The sequence below is a fragment of the Euprymna scolopes genome, chromosome 35 (genome assembly GCF_053919585.1).
Source record: "Euprymna scolopes isolate OS-2025 chromosome 35, ASM5391958v1, whole genome shotgun sequence".
Lineage (NCBI taxonomy): Eukaryota > Metazoa > Mollusca > Cephalopoda > Sepiida > Sepiolidae > Euprymna > Euprymna scolopes.
This window is the reverse complement of record NC_136516.1, coordinates 31,054,679-31,070,280: the sequence shown is the minus strand read 5'-3', so window position 1 is coordinate 31,070,280 and position 15,602 is coordinate 31,054,679. Positions and strand designations below refer to the sequence as shown.

The following is a 15,602-nucleotide window of genomic DNA, read 5'->3' as shown; positions in this document are numbered from 1 at the left end:
TTTCGTAACAAGTTAAAAAAAATTTATGTAATCACGACTATTTCGTAACAAGTTAAAAAAAATTTATGTAATCACGACTATTTCGTAACAAGTTAAAAAAAATTTATGTAATCACGACTATTTCGTAACAAGTTAAAAAAAATTTATGGAATCACGACTATTTCGTAACAAGTTAAAAAAAATTTATGTAATCACGACTATTTCGTAACAAGTTAAAAAAAAATTATGGAATCACGACTATTTCGTAACAAGTTAAAAAAAATTATGGAATCACGACTATTTCGTAACAAGTTAAAAAAAAAAATGGCGGCGGGTGGCACTAACATCTTGCCTTAAAGTTATAAGCAAAACTCAGTGTTTTTTAAATCTTGAATACTACGTAAGTTAATAAAGAAACAGCATAATCACATTGACGTACCAGTTCTCATTAGACCACTGAAGTTAATGTTGAGTCTGGTCAGTACCAGATGGGTGACCGTTTGAGAATACGAGGTGCTGTATTTGGAACGTCAACACCTCGCAGCAAAAACCTAACATCTCCCCTCACAGGGATATACAAGCGACTAGGGACCACTTATGAATTTGATATTCCCATGAAACTTCTTCCTTTGGAGGAAACCGATTCAACTTGTCTAGGGTGAGTGCAGCTTCAAAGCAGCAAAATTTACGAGATGCCTTAAATAAGTTTCGAGAATTTTTGTACAGGCATTTAAAATTGCTGCAGACTCTTTAAAATTTAGTATCTTATGAGATGACTGACCAATTTTTATGGTTTCAAGTTATAAATGAACAGCTACAGCAGGAATTGGAATGCACTCTACTAAAGCCTGATTGTCACAGCTGGTGAATTTCAAAAATGCAATCTGGACACGAGAACACTTTAGAAGAATGATATGCAATAAAATTCTGTTTGAAACTTGGAAAAAAAAAAATGCCACAAAAACGTGTGGAATGCTTCACACTGCTTTTGTACCATCTTGCATGAATTGAGCATCAGTTTTGAGTGACATAAGAGATTCAAGGAAGGCAGGGAGTCTGAAGGATGATGAAGGATATGGAAGGAGTAATGAAGTCAGAACATTAGTTGATTCGCCAAATAAAGAATTTCATGGATAAGGACAGTCATGTGTCTATAGACAATCTGCATGTGAATGCAAAATCCTGTTGCTAGTCTCAGTCTTTTCTATAAATAATATTATGCCATGTGTTCTTCAGAATTTTGATCTATTACTGGCTTCCTTTGTTCCCGCTCATTGGACTTTTTGGTTTAATGATCTCCATCAATTCGTTGATAGGTGGTAATACTGTAGGGGTTATGTCAAGATGGGAATTTTAACATGTTCGATGCTCTCTGTTGAAGACAAAAAATGAGACCATCACAAAACAACAAACCCTACCTGTAAAATTCAAGACCAATTTTATTGGTACACAGAATATCATTGCAAAATAGTGCGCTCATCTTGCGTTCAACGTGGTGGAGCTGGTAGGTTGCTTCAATGAAGCAGTAGTTTTAGTTCTGTTGCAGGGAAGGATGAATTTAGCAGTGTTCCAGTAGATTTAAGCACAGATAGTGAGGGGAAAATTGTTGATAGTGGTTGTAGCTAGTTGAGTTTTTTTTTAAGTTTTCAGCAACACTCCTAGGTTGTCTTTCAACCACTGATACCCATGTCTAATGGTGACATACCTGTAGTGATTCGTGTCATTCATTTGATCACTAATACATGCAACTTAAGATTATAATCACTACGATCAGTCCGGCAGAAACTGGGTTATTTCAGTGGTCTTTTATCTGGCGGGATGAGGCATTTGTTCTGGGTAGTATGCTTTCATCCCGTCCGCCATGACTGGGTAGAAGTCTTAAGCAATTCACAATTGTATTTTTTGTATTGCCTGCAATGAGATATTACTTAGTACTATATCCGTTATGCCATAAGATAGTGCTGGGTAAAATTCAGTTGTACGTAACACTTCTCGAGGTTGAAGATTCAATCCTCAGTGTGGGTGAACAAAAAATACAATTGTGATTGAACAAGAGCATGCTACCCCCTTGGATTATTAGATAAAGAATTTCATTTGAAATTCCGTGCAGATTTCCGAGATCGGCACGGATTCTAGAGTTCGACAAGATACACTCCAGGAAGGTTGTAGGTTACATTGGCTGACACGCTATGTGAATAACACTAAAGATGAGAACAGTAGTCTGGAGAATCCAGATTATCAATCCTCATCTCAAAAATTCAGAAACATTAACTGAAAGGTTTTCATTTCTAGAACTTTTCTGAAAATATGCTCTGTCATTGCCTTTATTATCAGAATGTATTCTTGTCAAATATTCCAAAAATCTGGAAAATTTTATGACGTCATTCCCTGAAACAAGGGTAATTAGTAGGGATGTTTTCATTAAATTTTGATTTTGTAATGATCAAAATTGAATGAAAACATCCCTACCAATTATCCTTGTTTCAGGGGAGCTGCCCACCCCCCTCATAAAAAACGACCTTGTATCACATTTGCTTTCTTAAGGAAGCAAATAAATTTGTTATAAAACTATAAGACATAACACATATTCTAAAAACCCGATACAAGGAAACACACATACACAAGCATACACACACACACACACACACACACACACACACACACACCCTCTCCTGCACACTCATTTGACCTAGTACCAACATGCCCCTCACTTCCATCCAAGTAAGAAAAAATTGAAGGAAGAAAAACAAGAAAAGAGGACAGCAATGACCGTGGTCTGACCCCCAATAAGCAAGGGTAGGGGTGGAACACAGCCATGAAGACTTTTAGAATCATTTACAGATATTTCCATGCTTGAAATCATGTCACCAAAATGGACTGTGAAAATGCTCTTATATATTTAAATTTTTTACATTTTGAATACTTCCTGAAGAGGACGTTTCACAGAACGTCTGAAACGCATTAAAACTATTTCAATGATTTAAAAAAAAAAAAAAAAAATAATTGCAATGATCTAAATATAATTTTTGTTTTTAATGAAAAATCAAAACCTGGACTAATTGTTAAAAAAATACATACTAATTGTTAGTGACCTCTCTCTCTCATATATATATATATATATATATATATATATAAATATACTAGCATTTCAACCCCGCGTTGCCCGGGTATTTGGATGTGTATGTTGAGCAAAAATAAAGTGGTAGTAGGAAGGCAGGCTCGAACCCGTAACGCAAAGGAGGAAAAGAACGGGGTAAAACCCAACATTTATGCTGTTACGACCACCGCCAAACCGGAAGCGACATTTTTAAAAATTAAGGCTAGACAATCTAAAGGAGAGGATAACTTTCAAAAATATCGGCGAAAAAAGGGAGCCGCCTGTAGAAAAGTGCCTAGTTGAAGGGGGAGATATTAATGTTTTCAGCCAATTTTTCGATATTTGTCGTATGAAAGGTCGAACTTCAAAACGATACTGATCTTGGTAAAATCAGTCACCTCTATTGAAAGTTTAAGGCAGTAATGCAAACACATACATACATACATTTATATATTGGTAACTAAAAAATTTCGACCCAAACTGATGAAAAAGCTTGCCCTATCTCTGAATACCCTTTATGTAAAATTTCAAATATTTAGACCAGAAATTGTCTGAGTAATTTGCAAGAGACCGCAGAGGTCAATTTTTTTTAACTTTGACCCCTATTATGACCCCTTAAAATTTATTGTTTTGGGCTCAAATCAAGTTAAGTTAGATCCATGTCCAAGGAACCTATATCTAAAATTTCAAGTGCGTAGACCTAAAATTGTCGGAGGAGTTTGGTAGAGTTCTCAAAGGTTAAATCATTGAACTTTGACCCCTTAATCGCCAAATTTCTGGCCAAAAACCGATCATATCGATTTTCCCAAATCTCAGTACCCTGTATATCAAATTTCGTGTCTGTAGACTAAAAACTGACAGTTATTGCATAGGGAAATGTACAGACAGGTCCCAGGACACTATACATGTATTTTTAATAAAACACAGTATTTTTTAATGAAACACACAGAAAACATATATATTCAACAAAAAAAGAGAACTTTATTAGAAACAAAGCAGAAAACAACTAGAGTAATTTAGTGGTCTAGGGGATCAGTATGTTGGCCCTCGTTGTTCTTGCACAATTCCATTCGCCTCCAGGTTCTTTGTGCCATTTTTTTTAGAGAATTCCTTGATACGCTAGCAAAAGCTGCAATAATCGCATGCTTTAGCTGATCAATGGTTCCGTATCTAATACCAGAAACTTGACCTTTAATTAAACCCCATAATGAGTTGTCTGGAGTTTTCGGCCAGTGTCCTGGGACTTTTCGGCCACCCTGTATAATTGGAAGTTTGAACATGCAAAAACACCAGGTCGATTTAGGGTTGTGTAAAAAGGTCTTGTCCAGCAAAAGTGTTAAGAATGGAATGTGTAGTGTTTTTAATTCCAGTGTCTGATAGAAATTCTCATATGCAGAAAAAGAAATTCCGAACAATGTAATATATATACTAGCAGATGTACCCTGTGTTGCCTGCTATTGAACGTAATGTGAAATTACTTTTTTAAAAAAATGTATAAAAACAATGGAAAGAAACTGAGATATGTGCATGCGAGTATTATGGTTTTTTTTTTTTTGGTTTTTTTTCTAAACAGTTCACTTCTTGTAAGTAAAAAATATACTTGAGCTGAGATCAAGACCTAAAGACAGTGAATCAAGTGTGATAACTATTAGGCCAGCTTGACAATCTTTACTATGTGTTTTCAAACCTACTTATTCTTAACATGAGGCATCTGTCTTGTGAACGATTCACGCATGCACATTTGTGGAATAGTTGACAAACATAAAAAATCTGATGACCCCCCCACACACACACACATGCCAATTTTTCAATTTTGACCACTTAAAAACCCTTTTTTCTTCCGGATGAAAATGGATTAAAATTTTCCATATGTCTGAATACCCTATATACCAAATTTCAAGTGTGTAGATCAAAAATTTGTTGAGTATATTAGATTGAGAATTGTCCTCATGCACTCGCACACATTATCGCTTACACATACACACGCCGCCGTCAAGAAGTCTTCACAACTGCAAATGCATTTTTATATTAAACTCCCATTCTGATGCATTTTTAGTATACTTAAAAATTCTGAACATCAAAAGATTAAAATGCTTAAAAACACCAACTTAGTTTTCTGCAATTGAACTGACTGCTAAAGTGGGACACCGTTTATTAACTGTATGTTTTCCGTTTATTGGCATCAAATAAACGTTCCGACATTTAATTTGTCCATTTGACTCTGCAACAGAGCTGCTATGCATTCGTTTTTAATGTTAATGTCGCTTTTTATTAACTATAAATTGTATACGAGTTCTTCAACCTTAGTGGTGGAGTCTGACATACATTTCCTCTTTCAGCCTTTGTTAATTAAAATAAACAAAAAAAAAACTATATATTTAAACAAACCTTTTACTGATGTATTCATGGCTTTGTTTTTTTTTTTTTTTTTGTCCATAATCGATCTGTAGTCACTTTTTTTTTTTTTGTAAAATGGCATGGAACTCTATAAACTGGGGCTTGAAAAAAAAATGACTGATTACATATTAAGATTCATTTATTCTTGGAAATGAAGTTTTAAGACGAGACTTTCCTTTCGAAGTTATTTAAAGAATTTAAATGTTACATTTCACTTGACATTTTTTTCTCTTTTCCACTTTTCTTTCATAACATTTTATCATCAGAATTCACTTATTTTAAAATGTTTCTTTTTCGCTGATCTGCGCGCTTATAATAGTCTAACATTAACGGATCTGACATTTCCTTGCCATTAAAAACTGTCATTACTAGTTGCAAACCGTCATATCTGTCTGTCTCTTTACTGTAGTAATGGCTCTATTAAGTGTGACTCTGTCATTGCTTGGATTGACGTTTGGCATGTCCTTTGTGTATCAGTCTACATATTAAAACAATTTGTAGACTTGCAGGTTTATTATTCATTTTACATTTTTCTGTTTTATGCATATCCCAGATTTCCTCTTACCTCCAGAGGGTAAGGAAGACTTGCACTTCTGTTAGAAACATAATATTTTGAATGAAAAAGAGAAAAACTTCTAGAGTTACTTCCTGCCATCTGACATAACTTCCTAAGACGTGTAATCTTAAAATTTTGTCTTCTGTTTTGCGACTTGATATATTCGTAACCCACCAATTAAATGGAAACCTATACAAATAAAGAAAAAGTTGAATATTCGTATTTCCAAAGGTTCCCTTACTTGAGTAGCTGCCTTGCCCCAACAGGACACTTATGCAAAATAGACATTAACTTTTTTTTTTTTTTTTTTTTTTTTCCAGCATTTGTCGAAAACGTCCGAGGAGTCAAGACGATGAATTAGATGAATCCATTCCAATATCCAAACGGATAAACAGTCTCAACATTGAGTAAGTTTCGTGCATTTCATTCATAAATCCATTAGCATCCATAGTCCATTTTTTCTTTTCTTTCTTTTTTCCCTTTTTCTTTCTCTCCCCCCCTGCCCCCCTTTCTCCCCTATCCCCCATGCCTCACCCTGTGTCTCCCCTATCCCCCATGCCTCACCCTGTGTCTCCCCTATCCCCCATGCCTCACCCTGTGTCTCCCCTATCCCCCCACGCCTCACCCCGTGTCTCCCCTATCCCCCATGCCTCACCCTGTGTCTCCCCTATCCCCCATGCCTCACCCTGTGTCTCCCCTATCCCCCATGCCTCACCCTGTGTCTCCCCTATCCCCCATGCCTCACCCCGTGTCTCCCCTATCCCCCATGCCTCACCCCGTGTCTCCCCTATCCCCCATGCCTCACCCCGTGTCTCCCCTATCCCCCATGCCTCACCCCGTGTCTCCCTATCCCCCCATGCCTCACCCCGTGTCTCCCTATCCCCCCACGCCTCACCCCGTGTCTCCCCTATCCCCCCACGCCTCACCCCGTGTCTCCCCTATCCCCCCACGCCTCACCCCGTGTCTCCCCTATCCCCCCCCACACGCCTCACCCCGTGTCTCCCCTATCCCCCCCACATGCCTCACCCCGTGTCTCCCCTATCCCCCCCACACGCCTCACCCCGTGTCTCCCCTATCCCCCCCACACGCCTCACCCCGTGTCTCCCCTATCCCCCCCACACGCCTCACCCCGTGTCTCCCCTATCCCCCCCACACGCCTCACCCCGTGTCTCCCCTATCCCCCCCACACGCCTCACCCCGTGTCTCCCCTATCCCCCCCACACGCCTCACCCCGTGTCTCCCCTTTCTCCCTTCTTCCTTACATGTTATACCTTTAAAAATGGACAAGACGTTAGCTATCTTGGTTTGAAATTTAAAAGTAGTAAAGAATTAATATTTGAGATGAAATAAAAAGCATTTTAAACTATTCAAAAACACAAATGATGCAGGTAGATAGCAAAGTCACTTTTATTGGCTTTGCTAACATTTATTTGTTCAAATCGTTGTGGATTGTTAAACAAACCTCAAATTTTATTTTGAAAACTTGAATTTTCTCTGGAGAAGACGTTAAAAAACTTGGAAAAATCTTTGAAGATGGACATTGAAAATCTGTACGACCCCTATGTTAGCATTAGTGTCTGCTTATATGAAATTGAACGACTTGTTCAATGGAAATTAGCAAAAACGAAAAGAACAGTTGTGAGGCCCACATATTTTTATAAGTTTTAACTTGTTTAATTTTTATTTTTCAGAGGCCGTTCTGATTGTTCCCCAGAAGTAAGTATATTTTAAATATAAACTAACTTGGGTGGTAGGTTTAAAATGAAAAAAGAAATTGGTCATATTCATTTACTTGTATACAAGTCGAATATATCTTAAGAATGAATACTGTGGATGTGCCGCTTGAAATCTAGTGGGAAGAGGATTTCCCCTACTCTTCCATACAGCCCCGTTCTCACAAAAGTTGCTAGGTTTTCTTTACTCTATCATTTTCATTATAGGTACTCAAATGAGCTCCAATCTATTGTCGCCCCCTCATAAAACATTTACAACAAAACCTCCTATCTACAACCACTGTAGTTAATTTTCATTCCTTTCTCTGTATACCTAAAACTAAATAGAAATTGTTTATTGTGGAACAGTACTACAGTGCTGCTTCCCAGCAGACTACAACATGATCGTTTTTACACCCAATGCTAACAAAATCTTGAGTCATATATATATATATATATATATATATATATATATATGTGTGTGTGTGTGACCTGTGCATTTCAGTTGACCTATATTTTCTTGCGCCTTTACCTGTCTGGATCATTTTGACTTTTGTTTCCCTTTATTTTATATTTTATATTTAACTTTATCATCATTTTTTTTTCTCTTTCTCTTCCCTGATCTTTCTTATTTATATTTATGTCTCGGAAGTAGAGTGAAAAGCATATCTTATTTTTCTTTTATTAATATTATTGGAATCTTTTCTTTTTTCCTTGTACACATTTTTGTGAATTATTCCATAGATTTCTGCCTTTGGATTATTATGGACCATCTTCTTCCAATTACAGGATTTCCTTGGATTTTACTTGTACAAATGGAAATTCTTTTAACTTTCTTGAAGTTTTACATTTGGATTTTACCGTCAGTGGATTTTTTATCTTCCACCAGACTATCCATTCGTGTGTAATCACCTTTTTTTGTTTTCAAGTAAGATCTTTGACTTACTTGTTGTTTCATCAAATACTTCTGCATGCAAAATCCGATCCCGCATTTTGATAATTCCTACCCTCTGATGAGAAGGAAAGTATTTCTTCGAAACTCTGCTGATTAAGGACTATCCATTTATCTAGTGTTTCCTTTTCAGATTAAATGTTTTTAACTCATTTCAAAGTGTTTTTTAACATTTTATTAACTGTTTGCTCATATATATATATATATATATATATATATATATATAAGGCAAAATGTGTGTGCACTTTTTTTTTTTTTTTTTTTTTGTATGTCCAATAAAGGCTTCTTTGAGTGGGGCGGGGGGTTCTCGGGGTGGGGGTGTTACTATTTCTTAGAACTTTTTATATACCGTCTAGATAATATCTACGATTTGCGAACACACATCATGTCTAGATTCTAGATTTATTTACATCGACTTTTACAAAATTCCTGCTATTTTGGCTCCCCTCGTGTAAAAGCGAAACCAATCTGAAGCGAAGGCAGTTTGTTCCCAGCTTTCGTGCCGGGAATGTCCAGAAAGCAATCGGCTTTTGATTAATGCGGGGGAAACCCTTTATATCAGACAATTGCTATTCAATTGGACAGTCCCTTTTTATAGGAAGCTGCCTGCCCCCTCCAACATTTTGGGGAAACAAACAGCCAAAGTTGGAAAGAAAAACTGCCTTGCAGCAAAAGCTAACTGCGAGATATGTTTGACCTCATTAAATTCGCACACCTGTCAATTAAATTTTAATTGTTAAATTAAAACACTTTTCTGTTACTCTGCCATCGTAAGCGAGCGGGTAACATGTCAGGATTTTTTTCCACCTTCGCCTAAAGGTTCTAGGTTCAATCCAACCTACCTACCAAAATTTTTTTTTTCTATTACCACACTGGCAATGCCAAGCACCCCCACTAGTCTTAAATAATCAAATTCTGCCAAGGTTCGACTATCGTTAGAAATTTTCACGCTGTCCTCTGAATGCTTAACTCTTATCTTAGAGTGACCTTTTTGTAGTATTATATTAGCGAGTCGGGGCAACTGTTATATATTTGCTGTGGCCGGTCGTTCGAATGTGCTCTTCAATCTATAATTATTTAATCTACTTTTGTCACTGGTCTACGATGTATACACACTGACGGCGAGTGTAACACAACACAGCTTATCTAAAAAATATTTATTTTTTTATTTCACACCGACAAGTTTTGGATTTACAGTTATACTGGTGTTTTGACAGCAGTGAAGGCGCATGGGGTGGTGTGGCTGTTTGCCAGTTAAGAATGTGTCGGCTTGTTCTCGCTCTGTGACAGACTGCCCAGCTTTTTGTTTGCATCAATTTATATAAACATTTTTTTTTTACCCTGGAATGTTTAATATTTCCTTTGACCAATATCCTATCGCATATTTCTGGGTCAAATTATCCATTTCAATAGACAATGGTGGAAAATCCCTAATTCCACACATGAAATCCATTTTCATGTGTGCAAGCCATTGAATGCTTTGCTTCTGGGGATTACTTGCCAATCCAATCCAATCCCCCCCCCCACACACACGAACCTGTTCTTGTGAGTAAATATGAAATAGGATAGTCAAGGATTTGAACTTGCGAAGCTAGATTTGGAATTGAGAATTCCAATCATAAGTTAAAATAAATAGAGAATGTTATTGAAAATAAGGAATGTGGAATTGCCATTGTTTAGCTCACACAAAATAGTTAGATATCTATTTATTGAAAAAGGAATGTAATGATGAATTTTGTTTCTGCTATAAAAATGAAAATTAAAATAAGGAATTTAAAAACGGACAATGGAAAATGTTATTTGTAAAGTGGGTTACGAAAATTAGGTTAGAGGGTTGGCTTTGTAAGAAACATGTGAATAACAATAAATGCTTAAACACTGAGGCATTTCATGCCATGTGTTTTGAGACACGTGCTCAGTCATGCAATGATGTCTTGAGTTATGAATTTAGTTAAATAAGTGAGAATCGGATCAGTCAGAAAAGAAGCGAGAGGAGTCAGATCCGAGAAGCAGAGAGGTTCAGACCGCTTCTCCGTGAGTCAAGGCACCCTCTGGAAGTGAGAGGGTTTTAGAGATAACCATGTAACAACTTTGAATCCCTGAAATACAAAATCATGTCCGACCGGTCGAAGAAGAAATAAACGTATCATGTGTTTTTATAACTGCCGTCTTCTGCGTTCATCATTACAACGAGAAAGGTAACGTGTTTATATTATATGTACAACTGTCAAACTATCTGTCAGTCTATCTATCAAGATATTCAAAAATCTCTTCTAGTTGAATTACAGGCTTGGTGCTCTTGTAGTAACATGTACACTGTCTATTATATATATATATATATATACAGAAGTGTCTCTCTCTTTATATATACCCTGTTTATGTCTCCAATATGCTATCTCTTGCAACATGAACATTCTAAGACATATGAACACTCAACACATGAACATTCCTAAGACTGTCTCGATCACTCTAAGACTCTTACTAACATGAACAACAACAAATATATAAGTCGTCATCTGAATAAGAACAACGAAACACTCAGGTATTTGGTACCTTTTTTAAAATACCACCCAGTATATAACAATAAATACACTCATATACACCATAAGCATAAATACACTCGCACCGTACGCATAAATACACACACAAACACACACCATACACATAAACACTCGCACCCACAAAAAATACTTCCAAACGAGCACATTTATAAATATGTAAGCGCATACAGTTAGAAACTGTGTGTTAGTGTTAATTGGGAATCTGAAAAATTTTAGCTCTTTGGGGAATCGGAATCAAAACAATTTGAGCGTATTGACCGATTTCAAAACAGATTCCTTAAATTATCTTTATTTGATTTTGGTTTAAGAAACATTTTCCACTTGTAGTAATAATAAAATAAATATTTATAGTTTTTACTTTCCAGTAAAACTAAAATCTCTCGATCACCCCCTCACAGATGTGTTTTTTACGTTTGAGAAAATATATGCACATTTTAGATGTGTTTTTATGGTAATCGAGACAAAATAACACTTTTGTAGTAAAATATTTAGAGATTTATAAAGAATCGGAATTGGGAATTGTATTAGAATCCGGAATTTAGTACGGAATCGGTAATTGAATTGGAAAATATTGGAATCATCCCATCTCTAATATATATATATATATATATATATATATATATATACTGGGTGACCCCAAAAAAAACATAGAAAGTATATCTAGAGCATATGCTGTAGAACGGAGAAAAAAAAGGTCAAAGACCCTAATGTTTTGATGTGATGTTTTGAATATAATAAACTAGTTATGATCAAAGTTTCATTTCATTCGAACAAAACACTAAGAAACGGGGTCCTAATTAGAGTTGGGGCCTGTTTTTTTTTTTTTTTTTTTTTCTTTTGGTCACACTGTGTGTGTATATATATATATATATATATATATATATATATATATATATATATATATGGGGTAGTTAAAAGAATAAAAAAAATTTTTTTTTTTTTTTTTAACCAGAAACTTATCAGGATAATGCAAAGCTCAACAAATTGTTTTGGAGATTATATAGAGTATCAATAAAATGAGAAAATTATGATATAAAAATATATACTAATGCATATAGATTTATTCGATAAGAGTGATACATTCATTAGGGTTGTAGGATAAGAAAAACTTGTTATACCATTGTATTTCGAAACTCAATGCTTCTCATCAGAAGAGGATAGAATATGTTAGGTAACATAATAGAGATGCGACGTCTAACGATAGTTACATTAGGAGCGAAATAAATGCACTTCGAAATACCATGGTCTAAATAGTTCTTAATTATCCTACACCCTTAACTGATATATCATCCTTATTGAATGACTAAACCTATATACATTTGTATATATTTTTTATATTGTCATTTTCTTATTGATAATAATATATATACATACACAGTATATAGATGGCTATATAACATTTGAGCCTTGGTAAATGCTGAAAGCGTAGACACTGGCGTGTCTCAAAGATCTCCCAAATCATAATGAAATGCATCTGTTATAATTAAATATCTTAAATTTTTATTTCTTATAAACTTTAATGTTTTGTAACGCCTCCTTCGAGGAGGTGGTTAAGGACTCTTATTTCTCTGGATTCTCGGCACGTGTCGTCTAGACTACTCTGAGGCTGTTACATGAAAGCGAATATCGAAGCGGCAGGCAGGAAGAAAGACAAACAATTGTAGTCTATCTACAAAAGCTTAATTCTCACAAAATTATGTACAAAATGTTTTTACAATTCTCATTCAGATTTTGTCAGTTCTTTTTCAAAGTCTCAACATTCTTCACAGACAGCGACCGACGGATGGATGAGGTGGGGAGGGGTCACATCTCTTCTCTGACTCAACAAGCAATCTGCTTTGAAACTCTCCACTCACTCTGCGACTCTACTCTGGCTAATTTTCGCCCGACACTCGTATATATAGTAAGGTATGTGGATTGGGTAGTAATTCTCCCCAGCCAATAAGATTTCGCCACAAAATCGAAAGCCCCAGGTCCCTGGGTGGGCACCATTCCCACACCTGAAATTCTCTCATGATTTTCAAGAACAGATGTCAATTCTGACATCCGACTCTGGGTTCATTTAAGGCCAGACAAGGTTCTAAGTGAAATTTCCTGTTAATTTTTAGCTGTAAAAATATATTTCTCTGGTTTTCAAACGATATCTATTTTGACATGAAATATGTATATTTATCTTCTCTATCTTAAATCCTTGGGTTATTTGACGTCACCCGGGAATACAAAGCTACCTCAGCATAGTTCTAACGCTCCTCAATGGGGGATTACGTTACAGTCTCCTTGTGTGTAATGTACTTGGTTAAACTTTAATTTCATCTTTTCCCTTTATGGTATGTGAAGTTTGCTTACTGGTGAAAACTTAGTCGAAGATTTTATAGAACAACTCAAATTTTTGATTGAAATGACCAAGAAATTGCTGCTTACTAAAGTTCCTAGGTTTTTGATTGTTTTTTTTTATTTATATCCATCTTATTTTTATTTATCTATTTATTTTTTTGTCTTTTCAAGTCTGTTCCGAGCCCTGACCCAGTTGCCGAGAATAATGGATATTCCGACCTGTCTTACAAGCTTTGGCAGCAGCATCTTCACTCCGTGTATGGTACCACACACACGGCCGCATCCAAACACTACCAAGAAGAATCCACATCCTCAATGGTGCTGCCTTCCAACCTGAGCAACTGTCATGCCGATCTGCATTCCCAACCGCCCCAGCAACGTTCGACCCCCAACCACTTACTCCACCCCCAACACAATGCTGCTACAGACCATCAGACGGAACTGAAAAAATACTCCCCCGAACTAGACGCGTCTTCCAATCCTTATTATTATCACATAAACGAGATCTTGTACAAGGCGCACATCGCACGACTTGAGCGGTTGCCAAAATCCCTTCATCAACAAAATCCGCATGAACACGACCACCACCATCAGCAGCAGCATCCTTTTTCTTTTAACAGATAATTAAAAGAATTTCAGGGTTTTTGTTATTTTTATTTTATTTTTTTTTACTTTGAAGAAAAGAAAAATGTTTAATGAATTGAGTCTTTTTATCCCAATGCCACCACCACCCAAACTCTTTCTGTGTATAGATTTTTTTGTGGGGGGGGGGGTTGCTGATTCAGGGTTTCCCTTTATATTAAAAACTAAAATTAAAGAAAAATCTGATGCGTGGAAGATAATATTGTACCTCCAAAATGATGTAAATGGATCAAGTAGTTTTATTTTATTTTTTTTTTTTTTTAAATAAGAAAATTAAATTTTGTGGCTAAGCGAACAGTGACTCTATCACAAAGCTATCTTGATAACAAGGGAGAGAGAACTCTATAATTCAAACTTGCGAGATTTTAGAAAACCATTCTTAACATTGGAAAAACTCAAATTGGCTTAAAAATGATTTTCTTTATATAAAAAAAATTACTTTATCAATTTATGTGATTTTTAGTGTTCAATATTTTCTTTCTACCACTCTATTAAAATACAGATTTTTCTTTATTTTTGTTTTTTATAGGGAAGAGGGAATTCTGGACAAACAGGGTTTTTTTTTTTCTCCTCTCTCTCTCTTCCTCTCCCTCCATGTAATATTATCTGATATCTCCCAACCTATAATTCTCTGGGTGTATTTGTTTATCCTGTCCCCCCCTCTCATCTCCCTCAGGGCTTCTAACTTGGCTGTGAGAAACTTTTACTGTTTCTTCATAATCACCTGATCACGAAAAAAACAAAAACAAAAGCATTTTTTTTTTTTTTTTTAATGGGCCAATTTTTCAAATAAGAGTTATAGATTCTTAGAATCTCCATGCATTTCACTGAAAAGCCTGTTCAGACATATTTGGTGAAAGTTCGTCCACTGTTTTGCAGCGAACTTCTTGGAGATAAGGCATTAAGCTACACCGTCTTGTGTTCTGCTATTGTGCACATGAAGTCATAAATTTGTTTGTATTGTTTCGACCACTGTTCTCCTCTTCCATGTTATTTTCATAACGTTTCAGCTGATGTAACATCTGACTTTGTTCAGATGCCACCTGACAGACACGGAAAGCTCTACAGAATTTTAAATGAAACCCTTTATTCCGTAGGATGTAACCTAGTGTATGTGTCACTCGAGCCAAACGTGTATTTTTGGAGAAAGGTTTTTCAGGGAAAAACATTACATACTTACGTGTCATATCAAAATTAGTATAAATTCCAAAATTTATGAACCATCGTCCAGCAGAAGACTTGCTAGAGCTAGTTTTTGAAGGAGGGGGGGGTGTAGTGTTAGCGATAATAAGCAAGATGGCCGACTTGAAAGTAGTTATCTCCCCCTGATTCTGTTTTTATAATTTTTCTATCAGATCATTTTCCGTAGTTT

The 15,602-nt window shown here is 36.0% G+C and overlaps 1 protein-coding gene across 1 annotated transcript in view; it reads left to right on the top strand.

Annotated features, from left to right (window-relative positions):
- The window catches only part of LOC145259790 (uncharacterized), a 35,390-nt gene extending 21,159 nt beyond the window's left edge, over positions 1-14,231 (top strand). The window contains exons 2-4 of the mRNA XM_080117553.1: positions 6,350-6,436; positions 7,721-7,745; positions 13,760-14,231. Of these exons, the coding sequence (XP_079973679.1) occupies positions 6,350-6,436; positions 7,721-7,745; positions 13,760-14,212 (565 nt within the window). The 3' untranslated portion in view covers positions 14,213-14,231. The remainder of the gene's footprint in view (positions 1-6,349; positions 6,437-7,720; positions 7,746-13,759) is intronic.
- The last annotated feature ends 1,371 nt before the right edge of the window (positions 14,232-15,602 follow it).